The 24,178-nt window shown below is 47.8% G+C and overlaps 1 protein-coding gene across 6 annotated transcripts in view; it reads right to left on the bottom strand.

Annotated features, from left to right (window-relative positions):
* CCSER2 (coiled-coil serine rich protein 2) overlaps positions 1-24,178 on the bottom strand; it is a 377,220-nt gene that overhangs the window by 240,144 nt on the left and 112,898 nt on the right. For all 6 annotated transcript variants that reach the window (XM_063958811.1, XM_063958812.1, XM_063958809.1 and 3 more), the window contains one exon: positions 22,691-22,905. In XM_063958811.1, coding sequence (XP_063814881.1) covers positions 22,691-22,905 — 215 coding nt within the window. The remainder of the gene's footprint in view (positions 1-22,690; positions 22,906-24,178) is intronic.

The following is a 24,178-nucleotide window of genomic DNA, read 5'->3' as shown; positions in this document are numbered from 1 at the left end:
TCTATAGTCCAGATCCACAGACCAGGATCTCAGCCACAATATCCGGCGAGCCAGGACTGATGTAGTAGAGGCCTTGGCTGCTAGGATACCGGCATCAGAAGCCGCCTCTTTCATATAGTGAGAAGCTGTGACAATATATGACAAGCATTGTCTAGCATGGTCAGAAGAGATTTCAGCTTCTAACTCTAGGGCCCATGCTTCAATGGCTTTTGCAGCCCATGTTGCTGCAATAGTGGGCCTTTGTGCAGCACACGTGAGGGTGTAAATCGCCTTTAGACAACCCTCCACACGTTTATCCATAGGCTCTTTTAGAGACGTGACGGTATTGACAGGTAGACCTGAGGAAACCACCATCCTAGCCACATGCGAGTCTACTGGAGGAGGCATTTCCCAATTTTTAGACAGCTCTGGCGCGAGGGGATAGCGAGCCAGCATCTTCTTTTGAGGCACAAACTTCTTCCCCAGTTTTCCCCAGGGTTCCTGACGTATATCCACTAGGTGGTCAGAGTAAGGTAAAACTTGTTTAACCACCTTCTGATGCTTGAACCTATCTGGTTTCTTATGAGGGGCGAATGGCTCGTGATCATCCGTGATCTGTAAAATCAACTTAATAGCCTCCAAAAGATCAGGAACATCCACATGTGAACTACCTTCCCCCTCAGCAGTATCTGTGTCAGAATCTGTGGGGTCAGTGTAAGCGCCATCTTCATCAGACGAGGTGTCAGTGACAGCAGTGGATTGTGAGGAGATAAGAGCTCGCTTAGAGGACCCCTTGGTCTTAGGCGAGCGAGGGTCAGACTTTTTAGTAGTTAAGGACTGGTTCAACTTCTTCAATTGAGCAGACAAATTATCCGCCCACGGCGGGTAAGCTGCAGGGACCACATAAGGTTGCACCGGCATAGGAGGTTCCATAGGGGGTGTTAGTTTAGTAACTAGCGTATGTAGAAGCGTGGAGAAAGTAGCCCACGGTGGGTCATTATGCACTCTCGTCGCCACAGTCCCACTGGGGGGCAAGGAGCTCCCAGAACCAGAGCCCAAAGCTGCTATGGCCTCCTCATAGGGATCTGTGGCTTCATCAACATCGGCAGTGTGTTCAGCCCCAGAACCGTTACCTTCAGAAGCAGACATGATATAATTTGCAGTATCAGGTAACACAGTACAATTGTCAGCAGCACAATACCTCTTGCCCAAACCCCTGCGCAGTGTAGTCAGCACAAGCAGGGATACAGGAGAGATATGGTGATAAAAATCACAGAGAAAAAATAAGATTTTACTCACCGGTAAATCTATTTCTCGTAGTCCGTAGTGGATGCTGGGAACTCCGAAAGGACCATGGGGAATAGCGGCTCCGCAGGAGACTGGGCACAACTAAAAGAAAGCTTTTAGACTACCTGGTGTGCACTGGCTCCTCCCACTGTGACCCTCCTCCAAGCCTCAGTTAGGATACTGTGCCCGGAAGAGCTGACACAATAAGGAAGGATTTTGAATCCCGGGTAAGACTCATACCAGCCACACCAATCACACCGTATAACTCGTGATACCATATCCAGTTAACAGTATGAAACATAACTGAGCCTCTCAACAGATGGCTCATAGCAATAACCCTTTAGTTAACAATAACTATATACAAGTATTGCAGACAATCCGCACTTGGGATGGGCGCCCAGCATCCACTACGGACTACGAGAAATAGATTTACCGGTGAGTAAAATCTTATTTTCTCTAACGTCCTAGTGGATGCTGGGAACTCCGAAAGGACCATGGGGATTATACCAAAGCTCCCAAACGGGCGGGAGAGTGCGGATGACTCTGCAGCACCGAATGAGAGAACTCAAGGTCCTCCTCAGCCAGGGTATCAAATTTGTAGAATTTAGCAAACGTGTTTGCCCCTGACCAAGTTGCAGCTCGGCAAAGTTGTAAAGCCGAGACCCCTCGGGCAGCCGCCCAAGATGAGCCCACTTTCCTCGTGGAATGGGCTTTTACGGATTTAGGATGCGGCAATCCAGCCGCAGAATGCTCCAGCTGAATTGTGCTACAAATTCAGCGAGCAATAGTCTGCTTAGAAGTAGGAGCACCTATTTTGTTGGGTGCCTACAGGATACAAAGCGAGTCAGTTTTTCTGACTCCAGCCGTCCTGGAAATATACATTTTTAAGGCCCTGACTACGTCCAGTAATTTGGAATCTTCCAAGTCCCTAGTAGCCGCAGGCACTACAATAGGTTGGTTCAAGTGAAAAGCTGATACCACCTTAGGGAGAAACTGGGGACGAGTCCTCAATTCTGCCCTATCCATATTGGAAATCAGATAAGGGCTTTTACCTGACAAAGCCGCCCATTCTGACACACGCCTGGCCGAAGCCAAGGCCAATAACATGACCACTTTCCACGTGAGATATTTCAAATCCACAGTTTTAAGTGGCTCAAACCAATGTGATTTTAGGAAACTCAACACCACGTTGAGATCCCAAGGTGCCACAGGAGGCACAAAAGGGGGCTGAATATGTAGCACTCCCTTTACAAATGTCTGAACTCCAGGCAGTGAAGCCAGTTCTTTCTGGAAGAAAATCGACAGAGCCGAAATCTGGACCTTAATGGAACCCAAGTTTAGGCCCATAGTCACTCCTGACTGTAGGAAGTGCAGAAAACGACCCAGCTGAAATTCCTCTGTTGGGGCCTTCCTGGCCTCACACCACGCAACATATTTTCGCCAAATACGGTGATAATGGTTTGCGGTTACTTCTTTCCTGGCTTTTATCAGCGTAGGAATGACTTCCTCCGGAATGCCCTTTTCCTTTAGGATCCGGAATTCAACCGCCATGCCGTCAAACGCAGCTGCGTTAAGTCTTGGAACAGACAGGGCCCCTGCTGTAGCAGATCCTGTCTGAGCGGTAGAGGCCATGGGTCCCCTGATATCATTTCTTGAAGTTCTGGGTACCAAGCTCTTCTTAGCCCATCCGGAACCACGAGTATCGTTCTTACTCCTCGTTTTCTTATTTTTCTCAGTACCTTTGGTATGAGAGGCAGAGGAGGGAATACATAAACCGACTGGTACACCCACGGTGTCACTAGAGCGTCCACAGCTATTGCCTGAGGGTCTCTTGACCTGGCGCAATATCTAGTTTTTTGTTTAGGCGGGACGCCATCATGTCCACCTGTGGCCTTTCCCAACAGTTTACCAACAGTTGGCAGACTTCTGGATGAAGTCCCCACTCTCCCGGGTGTAGGTCGTGTCTGCTGAGGAAGTCTGCTTCCCAGTTGTCCACTCCCGGAATGAACACTGCTGACAGTGCTAAGACGTGATTTTCCGCCCATCGGAGAATCCTTGTGGCTTCTGCCATCGCCATCCTGCTTCTTGTGCCGACCTGTCGGTTTACATGGGCGACTGCCGTGATGTTGTCTGATTGGATCAGTACCGGCTGGTTTTGAAGCAGAGGCCTTGCCAGACTTAGGGCATTGTAAATGGCCCTCAGTTCCAGAATATTTATGTGTAGGGACGACTCCTGACTTGACCAAAGTCCTTGGAAATTTCTTCCGTGTGTGACTGCCCCCCAGCCTCGAAGGCTGGCCTCCGTGGTTACCAGGACCCAGTCCTGTATGCCGAATCTGCGGCCCTCTTGAAGATGAGCACTCTGCAGCCACCACAGTAGAGATACCCTGGTCCTTGGAGACAGGGTTAACAGCCGATGCATCTGAAGATGCGATCCCGACCACTTGTCCAAGAGGTCCCACTGAAAGGTTCTTGCATGGAACCTGCCAAATGGAATTTTGCTTCGTAAGAGCTACCATTTTTCCCAGGACTCGTGTGCAGTGATGCACCGATACCTGTTTTGGTTTCAGGAGGTCTCTGACTAGAGATGACAGCTCCTTGGCTTTCTCCTGCGGGAGAAACACTTTTTTCTGTTCTGTGTCCAGAACCATCCCCAGGAACAGTAGGCGTGTGGTAGAAACCAGCTGTGACTTTGGAATGTATAGAATCCATCCGTGCTGTTGTAGCACTTCCCGAGATAGTGCTACTCCGACCAACAACTGCTCCTTGGACCTCGCCTTTATAAGGAGATCGTCCAAGTACGGGATAATTAAAACTCCCTTTTTTCGAAGGAGTATCATCATTTCTGCCATTACCTTGGTAAAGACCCTCGGTGCCGTGGACAGTCCAAACGGCAGTGTTTGGAATTGGTAATGGCAATCCTGTACCACAAATCTGAGGTACTCCTGGTGAGGATGGTAAATGGGGACATGTAGGTAAGCATCCTTGATGTCCAGGTATACCATGTAATCCCCCTCCTCCAGGCTTGCAATAACCGCCCTGAGCGATTCCATCTTGAACTTGAATTTTTTTATGTATGTGTTCAAGGATTTCAAATATAAAATGGGTCTCACCGAACCGTCCGGTTTCGGTACCACAAACAGTGTGGAATAGTAACCCCGTCCTTGTTGAAGTAGGGGCACCTTGACTATCACCTGCTGGGAATACAGCTTGTGAATTGCCTCTAGCACAGCCTCCCTGCCTGAGGGAGTTGTCGGCAAGGCAGATTTGAGGAAACGGTGGGGGGGAGACGCCTCGAATTCCAGCTTGTACCCCTGAGATACTACTTGAAGGATCCAGGGATCCACCTGTGAGCGAGCCCACTGATCGCTGAAATTTTTGAGGCGGCCCCCCACCGTACCTCGCTACGCCTGTGGAGCCCCCGCGTCATGCGGTGGACTCAGAGGAAGCGGGGGAAGAATTTTGATTCTGGGAACTGGCTGACTGGTGCAGCTTTTTCCCTCTTCCCTCGTCTCTGTGCAGAAAAGAAGCGCCTTTTACCCGCTTGCTTTTCTGAAGCCGAAAGGACTGTACCTGATAATACAGTGCTTTCTTAGGCTGTGAGGAAACCTGAGGTAAAAAATAAGAATTTACTCACCGGTAATTCTATTTCTCGTAGTCCGTAGTGGATGCTGGGAACTCCGTAAGGACCATGGGGAATAGCGGGCTCCGAAGGAGGCTGGGCACTCTAGAAAGATCTTAGACTACCTGGTGTGCACTGGCTCCTCCCACTATGACCCTCCTCCAAGCCTCAGTTAGGTACTGTGCCCGGACGAGCGTACACAATAAGGAAGGATTTTGAATCCCGGGTAAGACTCATACCAGCCACACCAATCACACCGTACAACTCGTGATATGAAACACAGTTAACAGTATGAAACAATAGAGCCTCTCAACAGATGGCTCAACAGTAACCCGATTTAGTTAACAACAACTATGTACAAGTAATGCAGATAAACCGCACTTGGGATGGGCGCCCAGCATCCACTACGGACTACGAGAAATAGAATTACCGGTGAGTAAATTCTTATTTTCTCTAACGTCCTAGTGGATGCTGGGAACTCCGTAAGGACCATGGGGATTATACCAAAGCTCCCAAACGGGCGGGAGAGTGCGGATGACTCTGCAGCACCGAATGAGAGAACTCCAGGTCCTCCTCAGCCAGGGTATCCAATTTGTAGAATTTTGCAAACGTGTTTGCCCCTGACCAAGTAGCTGCTCGGCAAAGTTGTAAAGCCGAGACCCCTCGGGCAGCCGCCCAAGATGAGCCCACCTTCCTTGTGGAATGGGCATTGACAGATTTTGGCTGTGGCAGGCCTGCCACAGTATGTGCAAGCTGAATTGTACTACAAATCCAACGAGCAATAGTCTGCTTAGGAGCAGGAGCACCCAGCTTGTTGGGTGCATATAGGATAAACAGCGAGTCAGATTTTCTGACTCCAGCCGTCCTGGAAACATATATTTTCAGGGCCCTGACAACGTCTAGCAACTTGGAGTCCTCCAAATCCTTAGTAGCCGCAGGCACCAAATAGGCTGGTTCAGGTGAAACGCTGACACCACCTTAGGGAGAAACTGGGGACGAGTCCTCAATTCTGCCCTATCCATATGGAAAATCAAATAAGGGCTTTTACAAGACAAAGCCGCCAATTCTGATACTCGCCTGGCAGAAGCCAAGGCCAATAACATAACCACCTTCCATGTGAGATATTTCAGATCCACGGTTTTTAGTGGTTCAAACCAATGTGATTTTAAGAAAACTCAACACCACGTTGAGATCCCAAGGTGCCACAGGAGGCACAAACGGGGGCTGACTATGCAGCACTCCTTTTATAAATGTCTGAACTTCAGGTACTGAAGCGAGTTCTTTTTTGAAAGAAAATCGACAGAGCCGAGATCTGTACCTTAATGGAACCCAATTTAAGGCCCATAGTCACTCCTGCTTGCAGGAAATGCAGAAATCGACCTAGTTGAAATTCCTCTGTTGGGGCCCTTTCGGCCTCATACCATGCAACATATTTTCGCCATATGCGGTGATAATGAGTTGCTGTAACCTCTTTCCTGGCTTTAGTAAGCGTAGGAATTACTTCCTCCGGAATGCCCTTTTCCTTCAGGATCCGGCGTTCAACCGCCATGCCGTCAAACGCAGCCGCGGTAAGTCTTGGAACAGACAGGGCCCCTGCTGCCGCAGGTCCTGACTGAGTGGCAGAGGCCATGGGTCCTCTGATATAAATTCTTGAAGTTCTGGGTACCAAGCTCTTCTTGGCCATCCACGAGTATCGTTCTTACTCCTCGCCTTCTTATTATTCTCAGTACCTTTGGTATGAGAGGCAGAGGGGAGAACACCTAAACCGACTGGTACACCCACGGTGTTACCAGAGCGTCCATAGCTATCGCCTGAGGGTCCCTTGACCTGGAGCAATATCTTTTATAGCTTTTTGTTAAGGCGGACGCCATCATGTCCACCTGTGGCCTTTCCCAATGGTGTACAATCCTATTGGAAGACTTCTGGAGGAAGTCCCCATTCTCCCGGGTGGAGGTCGTGTCTGTTGAGAAGATCTGCTTCCCAGTTGTCCACTCCGGGAATGAACACTGCTGACAGTGCTAACACATGATTTTCCGCCTATCGGAGAATCCTTGTGGCTTCTGCCATCGCCATCCTGCTTTTTGTGCCGCCCTGTTGATTACATGGGCGACTGCCGTGATGTTGTCTGATTGGATCAGTACCGGCTGGTTTTGAAGCAGAGGCCTTGCTGGCCTCAGGGCATTTTAAATGGCCCTCAGATCCAGAATATTTATGTGTAGGGAAATAACCTGACTTGACCAAAGTCCCTGGAAGTTTCTTCCCTATGTGACTGCCCCCCAGCCTCAAAGGCTGGAATCCATGGTCACTAGGACCTAGTCCTGTATGCCGAACCTGCGGCCCTCTTGAAGATGGGCACTCTGCAGCCACCACAGTAGAGATACCCTGGTCCTTGAAGACAGGGTTATCAGCCTATGCATCGGAAGATGCGATCCGGACCACTTGTCCAACAGGTCCCTCTGAAAAGTTCTTGTATGGAACCTGCCTAATGGGATTGCTTCGTAAGAAGCTACCATTTTTCCCAGGACTCGCGTGCAATGATGCACCGCTACCTATTTTGGTTTCAGGAGGTCTCTGACTAGAGATGACAACTCCTTGGCTTTCTCCTCCGGGAGAAACACTATTTCTGGTTTATGTCCAGAACCATCCCCAGGAACAGTAGACGTGTCATAGGAACCAGCTGTGACTTTGGACTGTTTAGAATCCACCTATGCTGTTGTAGCACTTTCCAAAATAGTGCTACCCCGACTACCAACTGCTCCTTGGACCTCGCCCTTATAACGAGATTGTCCAAATACGGGATAATTACAACTCCCTTTTTTTTGAAGGAGTATCATCATTTCGGCCATTACCTTGATAAAACACCCTCGGTGCCATGTACAGTCCAAACGGCAGTGTCTGGACTTGGTAATGGTAATCCTGTACCACAAATCTGAGGTACTCCTGGCGAGGATGGTAAATGGGGACATGCAGGTAAGCATCCTTGATGTCCCGGGATACCATGTAATCCCCCTCGTCCAGGCTTGCAATAACCGCCCTGAGCGATTCCATCTTGAACTTGAATTTTTTTTATGTTCAAGGATTTTAATATAAAATGGGTCACACCGAACCATGCGGTTTCGGTACCCCAACCCGTGTGGAATAGTAACCCCGTCCTTGTTGAAGTAGGGGCACCTTGAGTATTACCTGCTGGGAATACCGCTTATTAATTGCCTCTAGCACAGCCTCCCTGCCTGAGGGAGTTGTCAGCAAGGCATATTTTAGGAAACGGCTGGGGGGAGACATCTCTAATTCCAGCTTGTACCCCTGAAATACTACTTGGAAGAAACAGGGATCCACCTGTGAGCGAGCCCACTAATTGCTGAAATTTTTGAGGCGGCCCCCCACCGTACCTGGCTACACCTGTGGAGCACCCGCGTCATGGTGTGTACTCACAGGAGGCGGGGGAAGAATCTTGATTCTGGGAACAGGCTGACTGGTGCAGCTTTTTCCCTCTACCCTTGTCTCTGTACAGAAAGGAAGCGCCATTTGACCCGCTTGCTTTTCTGAAGCCGAAAGGACTGTACCTTTTTCTGTGAGGAAACCTGAGGTAAAATTATTTCTTCCCAGCAGTTGCTGTGGATACGAGGTCCCAGAGACCATCCCCAAATAATTCCTCACCCTTATAAGGCTCTCTATGCGCTTTTTAAGTCAGCATCACCTGTCCAGTGACAGGTCTCTAATACCCTCCTGACAGAATGGACATTACATTTATTTTGGATGCCAGCCGGCAAAATATCCCTCTGTGCATCCCCCATATATAAGACAACGTCTTTAATATGTTTTTATGTTTGCCAACTATTATCCCTGTTTGACAGGGTCACCAACCACGCTGCAGCAGCACTATCTGCAGGTCTCAGTCTAGTACCTGAGTGTGTAAATACAGACTTCAGGATAGCCTCCTGTTTTTTATCAACAGGTACCTATTAAAGTGGCCGTATCCTAAGACGGCAGTGCCACCTTTTTTGACAAACGTGTGAGCGCCTTATCCACCCTAGGGGATATCTCCCAGCGTAACTTATCCTCCTGGCGGGAAAGGGTACGCCATAAGTAACTTTTTATAAATTACCAGTTTCTTAACGGGGGAACCCACGGTTTTCACACACTTCATTTATTCATCTGATGGGGGAACAAAACACTGCCTGTTTTTTCTCCCCAAACCTAAAACCCATTTATAGAGGTTAAAGTCAGAAATGTATAACACATTTTTTATTGCCGGGATCAAGTCACGGATTGGATTGTGTATATGTCTCCACCTTGTCGACACTGGAGTCAGACTCCGTGTCGACATCTGTGTCTGCCATCTGAGAGAGCGGGCGTTTTTGAGCCCCTGATGGCCTTTGAGACGCCTGGGCAGGCGCGGGCTGCGAAGCCGGCTGTCCCACAGCTGTTACGTCATCCACCCTTTTATGTAAGGAGTTGACACTGTCGGTTAATACCTTTTACCTCTCTATCCACTCTGGTGTCGGCCCCACAGGGGGCGACATCACATATATCGGCCTCTGTTCCGTCACCATATAAGCCTCCTCATTCAACATGTCGATACAGCCGTACCGACACACCGCAGACACACAGGGAATGCTCTAAACGAGGACAGGACCCACAAAAGCCCTTTGGGGGGACAGAGTGAGAGTATGCCAGCACACACCAGAGCGCTATATACTGCAGGGACTAACTGAGTTATGTCCCCTATAGCTTTATATCTATATATATAATGTATACTGCGCCTAAATTTAGTGCCCCCTCTCTCTTTTTTTAACCCTTGTAGACTGCAGGGGAGAGCCAGGGAGCTTCCCTCCAACGGAGCTGTGAGGGAAAATGGCGCCAGTGTGCTGAGGAGATAGGCTCCGCCCCTTTTTCGCGGCCTATTCTCCCGTTTTTTATGGACTTCTGGCAGGGGTATTTACCTCATATATAGCCCCTGGGGCTATATATTGAAGTATTTTTGCCAGCCAAGGTGTTTTTATTGCTGCCTCAGAGCGCCCCCCCCCAGCGCTCTGCACCCTCAGTGACCGGAGTGTGAAGTGTGTATGAGGAGCAATGGCGCACAGCTGCAGTGCTGTGCGCTACCTTGGTGAAGACTGAGCCTTCATGCCGCCGATTTTCCGGACCATCTTCTTGCTTCTGGCTCTGTAAGGGGGACGGCGGCGCGGCTCCGGGACCGAACATCAAGGCTGGGCCTGCGGTCGATCCCTCTGGAGCTAATGGTGTCCAGTAGCCTAAGAAGCCCAATCCGGCTGCAAGCAGGCGAGTTCGCTTCTTCTCCCCTTAGTCCCTCGCTGCAGTGAGCCTGTTGCCAGCAGGTCTCACTGAAAAGAACAAATTCTAAGACTATAACTTTCTAAGAGCTCAGGAGAGCCCCTAGTGTGCATCCAACCTCGGCCGGGCACGAAATCTAACTGAGGCTTGGAGGAGGGTCATAGTGGGAGGAGCCAGTGCACACCAGGTAGTCTAAGATCTTTCTAGAGTGCCCAGCCTCCTTCGGAGCCCGCTATTCCCCATGGTCCTTACGGAGTTCCCAGCATCCACTAGGACGTTAGAGAAAAAAAGGTCTTCCCAGCTGTTGCTGTGGATACGAGGTCCCAGAGACCATCCCCAAACAATTCCTCACCCTTATAAGGCTCTATGTGCCTTTTAAAGTCAGCATCACCTGTCCAGTGTCGGGTCTCTAATACCCTCCTGACAGAATGGACATTGCATTAATTCTGGATGCCAGCCGGCAAAATATCCCTCTGTGCATCCCTCATATATAAGACGACGTCTTATGTTCGCAAAATAGTATCCCTGTTTGACAGGGTTACAGACCACGCTGCAGCAGCACTATCTGCAGGTCTCAGTCTAGTACCTGAGTGCGTAAATACAGACTTCAGGATAGCCTCCTGCTTTTTATCAGCAGGTACCTTCAAAGTGGCCGTATCCTAAGACGGCAGTGCCACCTTTTTTGACAAACGTGTGAGCGCCTTATCCACCCTAGGGGATATCTCCCAGCGTAACTTATCCTCTGGCGGGAAAGGGTACGCCATCAGTAACTTTTTAGAAATTACCAGTTTCTTATCGGGGGAACCCACGCTTTTTCACACTTCATTCACTCATTTGATGGGGGAACAAAACACTGCCTGCTTTTTCTCCCCAAACATAAAACCCTTTTTTAGTGGTACTTGGGTTAATGTCAGAAATGTGTAACACATTTTTTATTGCCGGGATCATGTAACGGATGTTCCTAGTGGATTGTGTATATGTCTCAACCTCGTCGACACTGGAGTCAGACTCTGTGTCTGTGTCTGCCATCTGAGGGAGCGGGCGTTTTTGAGCCCCTGATGGCCTTTGAGACGCCTGGGCAGGCGCAGGCTGAGAAGCCGGCTGTCCCATAGCTGTTACGTCATCCAGCCTTTTATGTAAGGAGTTGACACTGTCGGTTTATACCTTCTACCTATCCATCCACTCTGGTGTCGGCCCCACAGGGGGCGACATCACATTTATCGGCATCTGCTCTGCCATCACATAAGCCTCCTCATCAAACGTGTCGACACAGCCGTACCGACACACCGCACACACACAGGGAATGCTCTGACTGAGGACAGGACCCCACACAGCCCTTTGGGGAGACAGAGAGAGAGTATGCCAGCACACACCAGAGCGCTATATAATTTAGGGATTAACAATATATTGAGTGAATTTTTCCCAATAGCTGCTTGTATATACAATATTGCGCCTAAATTTAGTGCCCCCCCTCTCTTTTTAACCCTTTGAGCCTGCAAACTACAGGGGAGAGCCTGGGGAGCTGTCTTCCAGCTGCACTGTGAAGAGAAAATGGCGCCAGTGTGCTGAGGGAGATAGCTCCGCCCCTTTTTCGCTGACTTTTCTCCCGCTTTTTTATGGATTCTGGCAGGGGTATTTATCACATATATAGCCTCTGGGGCTATATATTGTGATATATTTGCCAGCCAAGGTGTTTTTATTGCTGCTCAGGTCGCCCCCCCCAGCGCCCTGCACCCTCAGTGACCGGAGTGTGAAGTGTGCATGAGGAGCAATGGCTCACAGCTGCAGTGCTGTGCGCTACCTTGGTGAAGACTGATGTCTTCTGCCGCCGATTTTCCGGACCTCTTCTTGCTTCTGGCTCTGTAAGGGGGACGGCGGCGCGGCTCCGGGAACGAACACCAAGGCCAGTTCCATGTGGTCGATCCCTCTGGAGCTAATGGTGTCCAGTAGCCTAAGAAGCCCAAGCTAGCTGCAAGCAGGTAGGTTCGCTTCTTCTCCCCTTAGTCCCTCGATGCAGTGAGCCTGTTGCCAGCAGGTCTCACTGTAAAATAAAAAACCTTAAATAAACTTTCTTTCTAGGAGCTCAGGAGAGCCCCTAGTGTGCATCCAGCTCGGCCGGGCACAGAAATCCAACTGAGGCTTGGAGGAGGGTCATAGTGGGAGGAGCCAATGCACACCAGGTAGTCTAAAAGCTTTCTTTTAGTTGTGCCCAGTCTCCTGCGGAGCCGCTATTCCCCATGGTCCTTTCGGAGTTCCCAGCATCCACTAGGACGTTAGAGAAATACATATTAAAGTATATCTTGTGAAAATCCTATATAATTATAAAACCTGACGCACCAAGCCCCCTCAGGTTATAGAATATAGGGATAGCAAGTTGAGTGAGAGACAAGAAATGGAAACCACTCAGCAAGCTAATGCACACACACATAGTCACAGTTAAACAATGCAGAGGTTATTACGAACAATAATACTGCACTGGACCAGCTTATATATATAGCTATGTAGTCAATAGATATAACACTGCACAGTAAGAACTGGATGTATATCACAGGGTACTTGTACCAGAGAACCCTGACTAAATGCACTCTTTCTTAACTAACACTGTCTAATTGACATGTAGAATACTTAAGTGTCATGTAAAGTCACAGCGCTGTCAACCAGGCGGCTTTACAAAGGAGGATTTGCCCAAGCAGTCCCAGGAACAGTGTAGCTGAGAGAAATGGCGCCCAAACACTGACAGGGAGTGAGTGAGAGACAGATATGCAGCTCCAGGGCGGGAACATTTGCTGGAAATGGTGCCCTGGGGCTGGGGGAGGGGCTCCAGGTCCAAGCCTTATCCTCTCTGCTGGCAAAACCACCAGGTACTGCGGGCTACACACAAAAAAGGTTTTAAGAGAAAACCTGACCTGCACCCATGCCCTGGTGATCTAGTGGGATCGCCTGTACTGCCACAGTGTCCACCGCCAGCGCGCGCGGCCCGCCTCCCACGGCGTATCGCGATAAAGCACGGGTCCCGCGAGCGGGACCCACTCACCACCTCCCGAAGCGCGGCCACGCAATCCCGGAGAGCCCCCGTTGTGTGTGCCTGACTCAGAAGAAAACCGGAGCCTCCTGCTGTAGTTACCCAGCAACCAGGGCTCGGGAGTGTACAGCGCCGCTGAGGAGAGCTGCAGCAGTGAATGTCACTAGACATGTACACACTACTACAGCCCTTGAAGTCTTCACTTTTCTTCTCAAAAAAAGCTCTTCTTAGGGCTGCCCAGAGCAGCCCCTCTGTTATGTGCCTGCTATCTGCAGCACCAACTACAAAACTGAGCTCCTGTGCAGGGAGGCGGGGTTATAGAGGAGGCGGCGCTATGCATTCTGGGAACAGTCAAAGCTTTTGAGCCTGTTGGTGCCTCAGATCAAGATCCTACTCTACCACCCCTAAGTCTTTCCTTGTGGAGCCCAGTGTACCCCGCAGCAGAAATAATGTTAATAAATAGACCTTTAAGTGTCTAAACATGCTGGCATTCTGACAACTATGACATTTTATTGATTAGCAGCTGCAAATGCAGCAAATATGGGACAAAAAGACTGTTGTTCCTAATCATTTGATCAAGATCAATTAGTTGCCAGTCGAGATAGACCATTAACATAGCTGAACAGAGAGCGCATATACAGATATTCCTCATACATCTTTGCTGCAGTCATGTCAAACAGCCCCTATTGGTATGCCAGGTCTCATGAGAATCTTGGCGTCTTTTTTGCCGAAAATGCATCTTATTCGCAACACAATGTGACTAGGATGACAAGGAGACTGGGCTGATTCATTGTATATATGATACTTGTATAACTGTGTGCAACCGAGTCTCTGAATCTGTATATGAAGTGCTACAATGTAGCAGATGCAGCATTTTTCAAATACAAGTTCTGCTCTACCTCGTATAAAGACTCAGTCACACAATATACACGTGTCATATTAACTTCATCAGCACAGTCTGCTGGTGCATACTAGCCGCACTGCATTGCAAATAAGACGCATTTCCAGCAATCAAACAAAAAAAAAAAAAGGCGCAGACGTTAGCGTAGTAGCACAGGACTTGCTGGCTCACTCACGCCAGGCATTTTGCGTTGCATGACGTATTGAGGCTAGACGTATGAGGACACATCTACTGTATAATTGTACAGATGTCAATTGTGAGATCACACATCTATGGTTAATTCTGACAGAGATCCATCTGAACTGCAGATTTAACGGAAATTGTGCGTTATAAGTCTCAAAAGCTTATCAAAACGAAATAAATTTCTGATACAGCTGTGTTCACTATGTTACTAACACGTGGCAGTCCATGTCACAATAACAATGAACAAGACTGCAGTTAGCCACTTTTACCCTGGTATTGTAGGTAACACATACAGTATATGGGCAATAAATTAGGATTAAACACTGCAATAAACTACATAACACAAAACATGGATTTAAAGTTCAGTACAAATGTACCTCAGTACTGTGTCCCCAAAGTGTTGCTTTGCCCTGCCAGTATAACAAGCAACCCCCGCACAGCGCGCCAGTGCCTAGCATATATCTGACAGTGTCCTCCACAAGCCTGTGGTGTGACTATATACATAGCACATAAAATACCTAGATATGGCCTACACTTTTACCATCCAATGCTACTCAAAAGTAAAATACCTCATAAAATACCCTGCAACGCATAATCAGTAAGCAGAATCAACAAGAGAACAAACACATCATATAACAGCAGTGAACCCAAAAAAACACAGCTGAAACCAAATTTTCCCACTTAATAAATATGGGAATGTGTTCCCATAAAAAAAAAGAAAAATAAGGTATTTTTTAGTATTAAAAGTAATGTATTTGTACGATTGTCGGAATGGAGAATTATTACTTTAGGTACCAATCATCGAAGGAGGAAAAGGGTGGAGGGCACAGTATAGTGTGAACCAGAGGCAACATTCTCTCAAGCTAATGCCACTTACATGAAGAATTTTTTATTGCTGCCGCTGGTCAATGGGCCAAGGTACAAATGGAGCAGAGTAGCCTTTGCAGCACTCATGCCAATATGCAACTTACTAGCGCAAACTAGTTTTCTTTCACAGAAAGCAGAAAATATAGGTAAGCAAGAACACACCCCAGCATTTTTGCCTCTGTACCAGTCTCCATTGTGCTATTATAATCACCATGGTAACCTAGGGAATGATATTTGTCTAAAACAGTGGTCTCCATCCTCAATTGGTGTGTGAAATAAATCCTCTGGAAGAGCTAACCTCTCCCCCCAATGTGTGCGCGATTCTGCGAAAGTGGGTGTGACCTCACAAAAGTGGGCGTGGCCTCACAATTACAACCAATGCCCCCCAGCATAGTGCCAGATACACAAGCATTGCCCCCCAGCATAGTGCCAGATACACAACTAATACCCCCAAGCATAGTGCCAGATACACAACTAATGCCCCCAAGCATAGTGCCAGATACACAACTAAGGCCCCCAAGCATAGTGCCAGATACACAACTAAGGCCCCCAAGCATAGTGCCAGATACACAACTAATGCCCCCAAGCATAGTGCCAGATACACAACTAATGCCCCCCAGCATAGTGCCAGATACACAACTAATGCCCCCAAGCATAGTGCCAGATGCACAACTAATGACCCCAAGCATAGTGCCAGATACACAACTAATGCCCCCAAGCATAGTGCCAAATGCACAACTAAGGTCCCCAAGCATAGTGCCAGATACACAACTAATGACCCCAAGCATAGTGCCAGATACACAACTAATGCCCCCAAGCATAGTGCCAGACACACAACTAATGCCCCCAAGCATAGTGCCAGATACACAACTAATGCCCCCAAGCATAGTGCCAGATACACAACTAAGGCCCCCAAGCATAGTGCCAGATACACAACTAATGCCCCCAAGCATAGTGCCAGATACACAACTAATGCCCCCCAGCATAGTGCCAGATACACAACTAATGCCCCCAAGCATAGTGCCAGATACACAACTAATGCCCCCAAGCATAGTGCCAGACACACAACTAATGCCCCCAAGCATAGTGCCAGATACACAACTAAGGTCACCAAGCATAGTGCCAGATACACAACTAATGCCCCCAAGCATAGTGCCAGATACACAACTAATGCCCCCAAGCATAGTGCCAGATACACAACTAATGCCCCCCAGCATAGTGCCAGATACACAACTAATGCCCCCAAGCATAGTGCCAGATGCACAACGAAGGTCCCCAAGCATAGTGCCAGATACACAACTAAGGCCCCCAAGCATAGTACCAGATACACAACTAATGCCCCCAAGCATAGTGCCAGATACACAACTAATGCCCCCCAGCATAGTGCCAGATACACAACTAATGCCCCCAAGCATAGTGCCAGATGCACAACTAATGCCCCCAAGCATAGTGCCAGATGCACAACTAAGGTCCCCAAGCATAGTGCCAGATACATAACTAATGCCCCCAAGCATAGTGCCAGATACACAACTAATGCCCCCAAGCATAGTGCCAGATACACAACTAATGCCCCCCAGCATAGTGCCATTTCGCGCCCGAACAGAACAACAACTGAATAACGCCATTGGTCGCCATCTAGTGGCTGCCGGTAATAATAAGAATTTACTTACCGATAATTCTATTTCTCATAGTCCGTAGTGGATGCTGGGGACTCCATAAGGACCATGGGGAAAAGCGGCTCCGCAGGAGACTGGGCACATCTAAAGAAAGCTTTAGGACTATCTGGTGTGCACTGGCTCCTCCCCCTATGACCCTCCTCCAAGCCTCAGTTAGGATACTGTGCCCGGACGAGCGTACACAATAAGGAAGGATTTTGAATCCCGGGTAAGACTCATACCAGCCACACCAATCACACCGTACAACTTGTGATCTGAACCCAGTTAACAGCATGATAACAGAGGAGCCTCTAGAAAAGATGGCTCACTACAGCAATAACCCGATTTTTTGGTAACAATAACTATGTACCAGTATTGCAGACAATCCGCACTTGGGATGGGCGCCCAGCATCCACTACGGACTATGAGAAATAGAATTATCGGTAAGTAAATTCTTATTTTCTCTAACTTCCTAAGTGGATGCTGGGGACTCCGTAAGGACCATGGGGATTATACCAAAGCTCCCAAACGGGCGGGAGAGTGCGGATGACTCTGCAGCACCAAATGAGAGAACTCCAGGTCCTCCTCAGCCAGGATATCAATTTTGTAGAATTTTACAAACGTATTTGCTCCTGACCAAGTAGCTGCTCGGCAAAGTTGTAAAGCCGAGACCCCTCGGGCAGCCGCCCAAGATGAGCCCACCTTCCTTGTGGAGTGGGCATTTACAGATTTTTGGCTGTGGCAGGCCTGCCACAGAATGTGCAAGCTGAATTGTACTACAAATCCAACGAGCAATAGTCTGCTTAGAAGCAGGAGCACCCAGCTTGTTGGGTGCATACAGGATAAACAGCGAGTCAGATTTTCTGACTCCAGCCGTCCTGGAAACATATATTTTCAGGGCCCTGACAACGTCTAGCAACTTGGAGTCCTCCAAGTCCCTAGTAGCCGCAGGCACCACAAATAGGTTGGTTCAGGTGAAACGCTGAAACCACCTTAGGGAGAAACTTAGGACGAGTCCTCAATTCCGCCCTGTCCGAATGGAAAATCAGATAAGGGCTTTTTTAGGATAAAGCCGCCAATTCTGACACGCGCCTGGCCCAGGCCAGGGCCAACAGCATGACCACTTTTCATGTGAGATATTTTAACTCCACAGATTTAAGTGGTTCAAACCAATGTGACTTTTGGAACCCAAAACTACATTGAGATCCCAAAGTGCCACTGGAGGCACAAAAGGAGGCTGTATATGCAGTACCCCTTTTACAAACGTCTGAACTTCAGGGACTGAAGCTAGTTCTTTTTGGAAGAAAATTGACAGGGCCGAAATTTGAACCTGAATGGACCCTAATTTCAGGCCCATAGACACTCCTGTTTGCAGGAAATGTAAGAATCGACCCAGTTGAATTTCCTCCGTCGGGCCTTACTGGCCTCGCACCACGCAACATATTTTCGCCAATTGCGTTGATAATGTTTTTGCGGTTACATCCTTCCTGGCTTTGATCAGGATAGGGATGACTTTATCCGGAATGCCTTTTTTCCTTCAGGATCCGGCGTTCAACCGCCATGCCGTCAAACGCAGCCGCGGTAAGTCTTGGAACAGACAGGGTCCTTGCTGGAGCAGGTCCCTTATTAGAGGTAGAGGCCACGGATCCTCCGTGAGCATCTCTTGAAGTTCCGGTTACCAAGTCCTTCTTGGCCAATCCGGAGCCACGAATATAGTGCTTACTCCTCTCCATCTTATCAATCTCAGTACCTTGGGTATGAGAGGCAGAGGAGGGAACACATACCCTGACTGGTACACCCACGGTGTTACCAGAGCGTCTACAGCTATTGCCTGAGGGTCCCTGGACCTGGCGCAATACCTGTCGAGTTTTTCCCAACGGTTTTTAATCATGTGGAAGACTTTTGGGTGAAGTCCCCACTCTCCCGGGTGGAGGTCGTGCTGAGGAAGTCTGCTTCCCAGTTGTCCACTCCCGGAATGAATACTGCCGACAGTGCTATCACATGATTTACCGCCCAGCGAAGAATCCTTGCAGCTTCTGCCATTGCCCTCCTGCTTCTTGTGCCACCCTGTCTGTTTACGTGGGTGACTGCCGTGATGTTGTCCGACTGGATCAACACCGGCTGACCTTGAAGCAGAGGTCTTGCTAAGCTTAGAGCATTGTAAATGTCCCTTAGCTTCAGGATATTTATGTGAAGTGATGTCTCTAGGCTTGACCCTAAGCCCTGGATATTCCTTCCCTGTGTGACTGCTCCCCAGCCTCGCAGGCTGGCATCCGTGGTCACCAGGACCCAGTCCTGAATGCCGAATCTGCGGCCCTCTAGAAGATGAGCACTCTGCAACCACCACAGGAGGGACACCCTTGTCCTTGGTGACAGGGTTATCCGCTGATGCATCTGAAGATGCGACCCGGACCATTTGTCCAGTAGGTCCCACTGGAAAGTTCTTGCGTGGAATCTGCCGAATGGGATTGCTTCGTAGGAAGCCACCAATTTACCCAGAACCCTTGTGCATTGATGCACTGTTCGGTTTTAGGAGGTTCCTGACTAGCTCGGATAACTCCCTGGCTTTCTCCTCCGGGAGAAACACCTTTTTCTGGACTGTGTCCAGGATCATCCCTAGGAACAGAAGACAAGTCGTCGGAACCAGCTGCGATTTTGGAATAGTGAGAATCCAATCGTGCTGCCGCAACACTACCTGAGATAGTGCTACACCGACCTCCAACTGTTCCCTGGATCTTACCCTTATCAGGGAATTGTCCAAGTAAGGGATAACTAAAATTCCCTTCCTTCGAAGGAATATCATCATTTCGGCCATTACCTTGGTAAAGACCCGGGGTGCCGTGGACCATCCATACGGCAGCGTCTGAACTGATAGTGACAGTTCTGTACCATAAACCTGAGGTACCCTTGGTGAGAAGGGTAAATTTTGACATGAAGGTAAGCATCCTTGATGTCCCGAGACATCATGTAGTCCCCTTCTTCCAGGTTCGCAATCACTGCTCTCAGTGACTCAATCTTGAATTTGAAACTCTGTATGTAAGTGTTCAAAGATTTAAGAATTAGAATCGGTCTCACCGAGCCGTCCGGCTTCGGTACCACCACAGTGTGGAATAATACCCCGTTCCCTGTTGCAGGAGGGGTATCTTGATTATCACCTGCTGGGAATACAGCTTGTGAATGGCTTCCAAAACTGTCTCCCTGTCAGAAGGAGACATCGGTAAAGCCGACTTTAGGAAACGGCGAGGGGGAGACGTCTCGAATTCTAATTTGTACCCCTGAGATATCACCTGAAGGATCCAGGGGTCTACTTGCGAGTGAGCCCACTGCGCGCTGAAATTCATTGAGACGGGCCCCCCACCGTGCCTGATTCTGCTTGTAAAGCCCCAGCGTATACTGAGGGCTTGGCAGAGGCGGGAGAGGGTTTCTGTTCCTGGGAATTGGCTGATTTCTGCAGCCTTTTTCCTCTCCCTCTGTCACGGGGCAGAAAAGAGGAACCTTTTGCCCGCTTGTCCACGAAAAGACTGCGCCTGATAATACGGCGTCTTCTCATGTTGAGAGGCGACCTGGGGTACAAACGTGGATTTCCCAGCTGTTGCCGTGGCCACCAGGTCTAAAAGACCGACCCCAAATAACTCCTCCCCTTAATAAAGCAATACTTCCAAATGCCATTTGGAATACGCATCACCTGACCACTGACGTGTCCATAACCCTCTACTGGTAGAAATGGACAACGCACTTACTCTTGATGCCAGTCGGCAAATATTCCGCTGTGCATCACGCATATATAGAAATGCATCTTTCAAATGCTCTATAGGCAAAAATATACTGTCCCTATCTAGGGTATCAATATTTTCAGTCAGGGAATCCGACCACGCCGACCCAGCACTGCACATCCAGGCTGAGGCGATTGCTGGTCGCAGTATAACACCAGTATGTGTGTAAATACATTTTAGGATACCCTCCTGCTTTCTATCAGCAGGATCCTTAAGGGCGGCCATCTCAGGAGAGGGTAGAGCCCTTACAAGCGTGTGAGCGCTTTATCCACCCTAGGGGGTGTTTCCCAACGCACCCTAACCTCTGGCGGGAAAGGATATAATGCCAATAACATTTTAGAAATTATCAGTTGTTATCGGGGGAAACCCACGCATCATCACACACCTCATTTAATTTCTCAGATTCAGGAAAACTACAGGTAGTTTTTCCTCACCGAACATAATACCCCTTTTTGGTGGTACTCGTATATTCAGAAATGTGTAAAACATTTTTCATTGCCTCAATCATGTAACGTGTGGCCCTACTGGAAGTCACATTTGTCTCTTCACCGTCGACACTGGAGTCAGTATCCGTGTCGGCGTCTATATCTGCCATCTGAGGTAACGGGCGCTTTATAGCCCCTGACGGCCTATGAGACGTCTGGACAGGCACAAGCTGAGTAGCCGGCTGTCTCATGTCAACCACTGTCTTTTATACAGAGCTGACACTGTCACGTAATTTCTTCCAACAGTTCATCCACTCAGGTGTCGACCCCCTAGGGGGTGACATCACTATTACAGGCAATCTGCTCCGTCTCCACATCATTTTTCTCCTCATACATGTCGACACAAAAGTACCGACATACAGCACACACACAGGGAATGCTCTGATAGAGGACAGGACCCCACTAGCCCTTTGGGGAGACAGAGGGAGAGTTTGCCAGCACACACCAGAGCGCTATATATATACAGGGATAACCTTATATAAGTGTTTTTCCCCTTATAGCTGCTGTATAGTTAATACTGCGCCTAATTAGTGCCCCCCTCTCTTTTTTAACCCTTTCTGTAGTGTAGTGACTGCAGGGGAGAGCCAGGGAGCTTCCCTCCAACGGAGCTGTGAGGGAAAATGGCGCCAGTGTGCTGAGGAGATAGGCTCCGCCCCCTTATCGGCGGCCTTATCTTCCCGTTTTTCTGTATATTCTGGCAGGGGTTAAATGCATCCATATAGCCCAGGAGCTATATGTGATGCATTTTTTGCCATCCAAGGTGTTTTTTATTGCGTCTCAGGGCGCCCCCCCCCCCCAGCGCCCTGCACCCTCAGTGACCGGAGTGTGAAGTGTGCTGAGAGCAATGGCGCACAGCTGCAGTGCTGTGCGCTACCTTGTTAAAGACAGGACGTCTTCTGCCGCTGATTTTCCGGACCTCTTCTGCCTTCTGGCTCTGTAAGGGGGCCGGCGGCGCGGCTCTGGGACCCATCCAAGCTGGGCCTGTGATCGTCCCTCTGGAGCTAATGTCCAGTAGCCTAAGAAGCCCAATCCACTCTGCACGCAGGTGAGTTCGCTTCTTCTCCCCTTAGTCCCTCGATGCAGTGAGCCTGTTGCCAGCAGGTCTCACTGAAAATAAAAAACCTAAACTAAAACTTTCACTAAGAAGCTCAGGAGAGCCCCTAGTGTGCACCCTTCTCGTTCGGGCACAGAGATCTAACTGAGGCTTGGAGGAGGGTCATAGGGGGAGGAGCCAGTGCACACCAGATAGTCCTAAAGCTTTCTTTAGATGTGCCCAGTCTCCTGCGGAGCCGCTATTCCCCATGGTCCTTACGGAGTCCCCAGCATCCACTTAGGACGTTAGAATTGAATTTTGCCCATATATGTTTCTTTAAAACAGCCATATCATCTCAGCCCATAATAATATGTGGGATGCGGTCTTTTTTATGTTTCTAAATTAACGTTATGCCACTTAAAGTTGGTGCACAAAGTTCCACAAAAAACATCGTTCTTAAGTCTGTTTTTTTTTTTTGTTTGTTTGTTTTTTCATCATTTGATTATTATTGTGGTTCTGTTTATGTATATTTTTGCTATGAATTAAGAATTAAAAATCAATTAAAATGAACAATTTCTTAAAACATACCAGGCTATTCATCTCTGAAGACTCGTAGCTTCCACATGGATGAACATTTGGATGAACATTTCCAATAGGCTCCATTCCTTCTTCGTCCCACATGTATGTTCCATCAGAGCTGTCAGATGGAGAAAGCTCAAGAGATGAGGGTTCTCTATATTCCATATCTGGAGAAATCCTGTTCTCTCCATAAGGACTGCTGTTTGTTTCCGCTTCATTTTTAACTAAAAAAAATAAATGAATATAAAAACACAAATACAACTAAAGTTTTATGAAAGCATTGCTGTCTGGTGCACTCTCAGCTTACATGACTTCTGTGCTACTTCTATCTTGGATTCACTAAACAAAAGGCATGATACTTTTTATTTTTTTTTGCATTATTTGGTCTCAATTGTAGGGTATAGTGCTTATACTGTAACTACAGAAAACAAGAGTTACAAAAGCATATACAGGTTGAGTATCCCTTATCCAAAATGCTTGGGACCAGAGGAATTTTGGATATCGGATTTTTCTGTATTTTGGAATAATTGCATACCATAACGAGATATTATGGTGATGGGACCTAATTATAAGCACAGAATGCATTTATGTTACATATACACCTTATACACACAGCCTGAAGGTCATTTTAGCCAATATTTTTTATAACTTTGTGCATTAAACAAAGTGTGTGTACATTCACAGAATTCATTTATGTTTCATATACACCTTATACACACAGCCTGAAGTTCATTTAATACAATATTTTTAATAACTTTGAGTATTAAACAAAGTTTGTGTACACTGAGCCATCAAAAAACAAAGGTTTCACTATCTTAGTCTCACTCAAAAAAGTCCGTATTTCGGAATATTCCGTATTTCGGAATATTTGGATATGGGATACTCAACCTGTAACTGATTTTTTCCAACTGTTACTGTGTTATGCGGAGACCAGAAAACAATATATATTTTTTCCCTAATACAGCGGGAACAAATTAGGTTATCTAAAACATACAAACTTTCTTCAAATACCACCGCAGCAGACTGAAATAGGAAAAAGCTCTTGCAATAGCATTCTAAAATAGACTGACAAGCCCCTTCATTTATGAAGCAAGATAAGGGACACTAGTTCAGTTGCCAAGGTAATTTTATTGACCCTTATGAAACCAAACCCGAGGCATATTTTCTAACTTGTACAGTTATTCATATTCAGCGTGTAAGCTACACAGAGCTAGCAATAAAGTTCACAGTGATTGTACAGAGAAGCATATAAAGCATATTTTTAGAGGATATATACATTTGTATTACTGTATAACAGTTGGGAAACACAACATGTTTAAAGCTTTAACATTACCCTGCTGCTACATACAATAAACCATTCCCAGAATGTGTTAAATTGTCACATCCGGAATGATTCTCCTTCACATATAGGGCTGGCTAGCTCATTAACAATGTTATTGCTACCTTTTTACAATGACTATAAAAATAGGATTTTAATTACCTACCAGTAAATCCTTT

This window comes from Pseudophryne corroboree, chromosome 3, assembly GCF_028390025.1.
Source record: "Pseudophryne corroboree isolate aPseCor3 chromosome 3, aPseCor3.hap2, whole genome shotgun sequence".
NCBI classification, from domain to species: domain Eukaryota; kingdom Metazoa; phylum Chordata; class Amphibia; order Anura; family Myobatrachidae; genus Pseudophryne; species Pseudophryne corroboree.
This window is presented reverse-complemented; position numbering and strand designations above follow the sequence as displayed.